At 40.3% G+C, this 7,645-nt stretch overlaps 1 protein-coding gene across 1 annotated transcript; it reads right to left on the bottom strand.

Annotated features, from left to right (window-relative positions):
• Positions 1 to 1,064: 1,064 nt before the first annotated feature.
• Positions 1,065 to 1,802, bottom strand: LOC136827150 (uncharacterized). Its single transcript, XM_067084916.1, has one exon. It carries the CDS (start codon positions 1,800 to 1,802, stop codon positions 1,065 to 1,067), a length of 738 nt encoding a protein of 245 aa, XP_066941017.1.
• Between the last annotated feature and the right edge of the window lie 5,843 nt (positions 1,803 to 7,645).

The raw sequence follows: 7,645 nt of genomic DNA, 5'->3' as shown, positions 1-7,645 counted from the left end.
TTTAAGAATTACTTCTTAACTCTGTCGCGTATTGGACAACTTTCTGCACAATGAACTGCCCGTGAGATCCCTCAGTTTTGCCCCAATTTAACGCAACACTTGTGAAGTTAAATGGCGGGGACTTCGAATGATCAGTTCGAAATTCCCGACAACAAGATCTAGGGACTTTGATCCCCTCAATAGATTTGAGTTGGTTTAACAATTCATCAAACTCTCCCTTTAAATCCATCATCAGTTCGTCATCCCAATCAGTTTTCAGTTCCCATAATTTTTTCACAAATAGTTTTCCTTTGATTGTTACGGGAGTTAACATTCCTAAAGGATCAAAGATGGTTGAAAGGAGAGAAACAACCTTTCTCTTGGTCAAAGTACAAACATTTCCTAGATTATTCAAATAGGTAACAATCTGAGAAGGGGTCTTTACACTCAATGAGTCATTATAGGTATCCCACAAAAGACCGAGTAGTTTTACTGCATTCAAGTTGACAGTATCTGGGGCATGCTTATCATTAAATGAGCTCAAATTGCTAGCCCATTCTCCCAAAGGCATATTAGCTTCAAACATAATTTGGTTTACCTTATTACTCTCGAGTTCGAAATCTTCACATTTCTCATAAGTTTTCATGAAATTATCCACATAAAAGGACTTCTTTACTGAATTGGCGATGGGATCTGAATGATTCTGCAAATGATACTGTATAGTCTGATTCAGCAAAAAAGGTGAACAAGTTGCTCCAAACAATAAAACCTTAAATCTGAAAGTTTTGACATGCTTAAAATTGCTATCAGCAAACCATAAGAATCTCGTGAAATCTCTGTGATTTTCATTAATTCCTATTCTAAGGAAAGCTTTACTTATGTCTGCTACTACAGCATATTTGTTTTGACGAAATTCCAGCAGCATATCTGTCAACTTCGTCGCCAGATTAGGTCCCGCATGTAAACAATCATTGAGGGACTTAGCATGTTGTGACTCCTTACTACTTGCATTGAAAACTATCCTAATTGGAGTCGTAGCAGATTCCTTAAAAACTGGATGGTGAGGTAAATAATGATTAATACCATCAACCATCAACTGGATCATAGGAGTTATCTTCTAACTTTACTTCCTCAATGAATCCTAATTTAACATACTCATCTAAAACACACTGATACTGATCAAACATTTCTGGTTTAGACTGAAAAGTTCTCTTAAGTGAATATAATTGACCTAAGGCTTTTCTGTAACCCGTAGGGGGTCTGGCATCGCTCTTAAATGGCAAATCAATCGTATATTTGTTATCAGTCTTCACAATAGTTTCACTGAAATGTTCGATCGCTGCTTGATCGTTATAGGATCGCGCATCCTTCCCGATGCCGATCGTATCTAAAGACCACAATCTAGAAATATCCTCATCATCAAGAGGATTTACAGAAGCAGTGATTCTCGAGCAAACAATACTTTGTGTACTTATTACAGATCTTACATTTTCATCATCACTGACATCATTACAAGCCCAATTTGGAATAGGACCAAAAATAACAGCACCAGCGGTGCTACCAAGCAAACATACATCATCGTATTTATCGTGACAATACACAAATGCATTATAATAATCAGCACCAATAATCAAACCTATATCACTTAAGGTATCTGATTCAATATTCTTATCTGCCAGTTTAACACCTCGTTCTTGCAATCGCAGATACACGTTGTGTAGACCAGGTGTGTGTATGGAAGTGTTAACATGGTTACAAACAACAGCATTTAACTTAATACGTTTAGTACCTGCTCGAACCTTTACTCTTACTACATCAAACATTTTAGTTTCAACATTATCTCCGAACGGAATTAATGTTTGTAGAGTTTTAGTTAAAAAAAGGTACGGTAATCCTTTGTTAATTCTGATTCTATTCCCTGCTTTGAACGTCTTTTGTTTTTGAGTTCTCAGTACCGTTTTGTGTTGTCATGTGGCCAGTGTGCTGGTCCTTGGCGGCAAGTTGTTGTAACGGATTCACAATAAACCTTGCATCCGGCCCTGTATTTAATTATGCTCGTCCTAACAAATGGCGACGAGAATCCATGCAGAGGAGCATAGGGTCTACAAGAACTTCATGTGGATGTAAGGATTTTCCAGGAGTTTTGATGAGTTCAGCATAGCCTCCGGCTCTGAGGACACTTCCATAAGGCCAGTTGATTGACGGCGATGGTGCGGAGGTTAGGCAGAGGTCGCCTATGCTAGGGGTGAGGATTTTCAATACCCCAAGCTGTACTAGTTGATGTTTCGATTTATTGTGTTTTTACCCTACCTTACCTGGCATATAGGCTGCTACCTACAGTTTTGCTTCATCTTGCAGTTTTGTTCACGATGGCGACGACTAGGCCTACTCAGATTAAGATTGATCCTTTTAATTCTTCTCAGATAACCTTGGATCTTTGGCTTAGTTTATTAGAAGCTAATTTTAGTAATCTTGGAATGGAGGAAGATAACAAAAAGAAAAATGTTTTGCTAGTGTCGATTGGAACTGATGTTTTTAGTGTAGTGGGTAATTTGTGTGCTCCTGATTTACCCCATACAAAGACTTACGATGACCTTGTAGCTGTATTGAAATCACATTACATTGTGAAACCTTCTTATCATCGTAGCCTAATAGCTTTTCAACAAAGAAAAAAAAGGAGGGATGAGACAGTGAATAGTTTGACCTCAAGGCTTTAGCAAAAGATTGCAATTTTGGTAATCATTTCGATTCAAGAGTCAGAGATCAGTTGTTTATGGCAGTGGACAATGCAGTATATTTTCCCAATTTAGTTGCTTTGAATCTTCACCGAAAAGCTATGACCTCTAGTGCAGTTTTAGAAAGAATTTTGAACATGGAAAAAGCTTTTGTGGGTGAGAGGAACGAATCACAGCCACAGGTTAGTTCAGTGAGAAAAGAAAAGTCATCTTGTAAGCATTGTGGTTTTTCTCATGAGAGTATAGACTGTTGGTTTAAAGATCTGACTTGTAACATTTGTAAAAGGAAAGGTCATCTAAAAAGGGTGTGTAGAGAGGCAAACAAAGATTTGTATCTTCATAGGCCTAGTAGTGTTAAACCTAGGTATAAGGCTTCCAATAGTAGGGCTGAAGGTAAGAAGGCTGTAAAAACTATTGATGATTATGAAGACAACAGTGATGATAGATTGTTAATGGTTAAAGGAAAGATTTTTGCTCTTAATTCTGATGAATTTTATTTCAGTATTAATCAGAATTTAGTTCCATTTGAGATTGACAGTGGCACTGCTGTGTTGTGGCGGAATTCAAACCCACAAACAAAACAACACACAGCACTCGCCCTGATCTTCGGTTGCTGGAGATGGATAAAGGTCCACGGTCGCCAATCACAGCACACAAAAAACTTAAAACCGACCCTCCACCAACAACGAACGAAAAAAAAGAAGAGACACATGAACCATTAATGTTAATACAAAAAAAACAGACGAACTCCCCGTCCACTTTCAAGGTTTGACCTCAACTGCCCAAGACTTCCCCAATTCCGAAAAACTCCTGACAGACAGACAGACAGCGCCGTAAACGAACTCCAACAACCGAACCACTCACAATGACAATTACACTCGCTCTCTCTCTCTCTCTCTCTCTCTCTCTCTCTCTCTCTCTCTCTCTCTCTCTCTCTCACAAAACGTTGGGAAATGCTAAATACAAACAAATTTATTCATCCCTCTAGAATTCTCCCCCCTTTTAGCATTTCCCAACCAACACCTTTCACACTGCATTCAAATCGCCTTACGCAACACCCACGGATGCTCACTAGCAGGTCCTCTAGATCGCGTTCGCGGGCACGCAGTCATTCTCTCAGAATCATTCTCTCTTCTAGCAACATTCAAATTCACATCTTCCCCTCCATTCTCTCTCAGATTCACGCTATCTTCTTCACTATTACCACTCTCAATTTCATCCACAATCTCATCTATACCCTCTAACTCATTCCCAAATACCTCCCCCAATTCTTCAACTAACTCATCCCATTCGCTCATTGACCTTTCCAATTCTTGCAACGATTCATTCATGCTTTCAATCACTGGTCTATCACTGCTACGCTCTCTTACTCTTACACTTTCGCTCACCTCCAACCGTTCACTCACCCCTACACGTTCAGTCAACTCAGTTATATCAAACCCGCATATGCTATACGTTCTATTCATACCATCCCATTCATCCGTATTACACGCTTTATCACTCATTTTCACTTTGGCACTCACACCCCTATCACACAACTTATGATCACTCCTTTCACTTACGTTCATCCCTTTCTTACGTTTTCTACCATACTCTATCAAAACAAATTGCTGATCCTCCATACACAAGCTCTCATGCATACTTGGTTCACCCACATTCGATTTCAACCATTTATACACCCCATTCTCTCTCACATATTCCGGTACATCCTTCCATCTACGCAATTGGTTATGATGCGCTCGTATTTCTCTCACACTACCATCTACACATACTTCCCCTACAACATAACTAAGCCCACTGGGACCAACTTCCAACACTTCATACGGACCCTCAAATTTTTCACGCACTTTATTTACACTCAACCGCCCTTTCTCGATTACTTCTTTCAACACTTTCTCGCCCACCTTGTAACTTTCGAACCTCTCATGTGCCTTCTTCCATGCCTCCCTATCACTCTCAGATATACCCAATCTCGGTCTCACTATCTTTTCAAAATTTAATACATATTTACACGGAGACATACCAATACCCTTATGCACGGTGGCGTTGTATACCCACAACGCTCGCCCAACATTTACATCCCAATCATTATCACATTCACTCATCATACATAATATCTCTGTCAACGTTCTCACCGTTCGTTCCGCCAATCCATTCGCACTGGGCATATACGGCGTAGAGTACACATGCTCTATGCCCCAATCACGCAACATTTGCTCAAACTCCCATCCAACAAATTCAGGCCCATTGTCACTCAACATTCGCGTCGGCTTGCACACACACATTGGCAACATCACTTGATCCACCATTCTCGCTACAGTCTCACTCTTTTTGTTCCGAATCGCTACTGCATATGCAAACTTACTCAAATGATCTACCATTACAACCATTCCCACATGTCCTCTAGCAGTCACAGGCAACGACACACAATCAATCACAACCATCTCAAATAACTCTTTCATCTGCAATCGCAACACAGGTGGATTCGCATGCACACTTTGATACCCTTCTGACAGTCCGCACACGTAATCGCTACATCCGCACAAATTTTATTCAATTCAGGCACATACAATCTCTCTCTCATGCATTCCCATAATTTATTTTTCCCCAGATGCCCAAACCTATCATGCACTAATAAACACATACCCACGGCTGCATCTTCCGAAAACACTGGCACATACACTTCCCCATCCCACATTCCGTCCTGATGCAAAAAATAAACTATACCTTTACATACAACAAATTCTTAGCACTTCGCTTATAGAATTCTAACTCAGACGGCCAATTTCCTACTCTTACACCCTCTTAACACACACTCTCTTAACATACTTATTCTCATGCACTGACTTTGCATCTGCTTAATTTCCTCTTCACTCAACAAATCATTTTCACTCCTTGCAATATCTACCATACCTACAAAACTAGTTTTAGACACATCGCCTCCTTTAACCTTCGTTATTTCCTGCCGCCCTTTCCTAAAATTCCCTCCCGACATCCACACTTATATCATGCATTCTCATAAAATCAGTTCCTAATAAAAACATGTTGGCATATCATTCTCATCCATGACTACAAAATTATGTATTATTTCAAATCCCCCTAACTGAATTTTTAATTGTACCTCCTCCCATACTAACACACTCCCTTGTCCCAAACCATGTATCCTTACACTCGTTGATTTTCTTTTTATATCCCAATCGCACCTTTCCAATTCACTAACTACTGTACTACTCACTAACGACACTTGTGCTCCCGTATCTACCAAACTACAATATTCACTCTGATTCACTACTACATTCGTTACTAATTTACCTTTCGCTTCATGCATACACGCTCTCACGGCTACATTCACCTTCTTAGCTTCCTCACAACCATCCTCATCGCATTCATCTTCAACGATATTCTCAACCGTACCCCTTATTCCCTCATTTTCCTCACTATCACCTTTCTTAACCAGCCATCTACAATTATCCTTTCCACATTGAACATTTAAAATTACATTCGTACCATTTTCATTCACCCCTCCTTTATACTCCACCGGCCTATTCCATCCAAAGAACAATCGTACTGTAATTTTAAATATTTCAGCCACTACCAACAACACTTTCACTAACTTTTCCTCCTCATCTAATTCCCTTCCTTCCTTGCGCACTCCTCCTTCCGGCATTTCACTCATCACCTTTTCACGTAACTCATTCATGCTTGCAGGTACTCCGTCAATCAACCCATTTGTTTCCAAATTACTCAACCCCCCAAACAGACATTCCCACACTCGATTCTCCCCTACATACTGTTGCTTTACTACAAATCCTACAGGTACTTGGTCCGGGTCCCAGTCGCTCCTAACCCTATCATCTCGTTCAGTCCACATACGCGACATAGCATCTGCAACAACATTCTGTCTACCTTGTACATACTCTACCTTAAAACTAAACTCATTCAAATCCTCTATCGTTCTCGCAATTCTAGCATTCGCACTCTCTTTTTTAACCATATATACTAGCAGTCGATGGTCCGTCCGTATTACAAAATCCACCCCATACAAAAATACTTTTAATGCTTTCACACAAAACATTATAGCAGCCAATTCCTTTTCAATCACCAAATATTTCAACTCTGCCCTTCCAAACGCCTTGCTCACATACGCAATTACTCTCAATTGTTCTTCCCCATTCGCCTTCTGCATTTGTACCAGGCATCCTCCCATACTATATTTACTTGCATCTGTATACAGTTCTAGTTTATTCACAGTCTCACTATAGTCCGGGAAAGCCAACGTCACGTCTCTTGCAGCCTCCTCTTTCAATCTCTCGAACGCTTTGATCATTCGCTCATCCCATTTTAATCTTGTACAATTTCTCTTCCCCGTCCATTCAGTAAGTGGTTTTCCGATCCCCGAACAATCTTTTATAAACTTCCTTCCAAACTCAATTAAACCTAAAAATCCTTTCAACTCACGCACGGTCCGGGGACGTGGAAATTCCCTTACCTTGTTCACGAACTTATCACTCTTCCTTACACCTCTTCCACTCACCATATGCCCTAGGAATTCCACCTCCCCAGCCAACCAAGCACACTTTCCAAGTTTTATTTTTATTCCTACTTCTTCCAACCTTTCTAACACTCGTTCAAGCAGTTCCATATTCTCTTCTACAGTCTCACTCGCAATCAAAATATCATCTATAAAAACAGTTACCTTCTTGCGATCAAACCCAGCCAGAACCACATTCATTGCCCTTTGGAAGGCAGCAGGCGCATTAGCCAGTCCGAAACTTAATCTCCGGAACTGGTAGTGGCAGGAACTACTAGAAAAGGCCGTAATATGCCTGCTCCCCTCCTCCAGAGGCATCTGGTAATAGCCCCTTACCAGATCTAATTTTGTAAACACTTTCATTCCATTCATCTTGTACACACAATCAGACACCACATTC

Source organism: Macrobrachium rosenbergii, chromosome 41 (assembly GCF_040412425.1).
Source record: "Macrobrachium rosenbergii isolate ZJJX-2024 chromosome 41, ASM4041242v1, whole genome shotgun sequence".
Taxonomy (NCBI): Eukaryota; Metazoa; Arthropoda; class Malacostraca; order Decapoda; family Palaemonidae; genus Macrobrachium; species Macrobrachium rosenbergii.
This window is presented reverse-complemented; position numbering and strand designations above follow the sequence as displayed.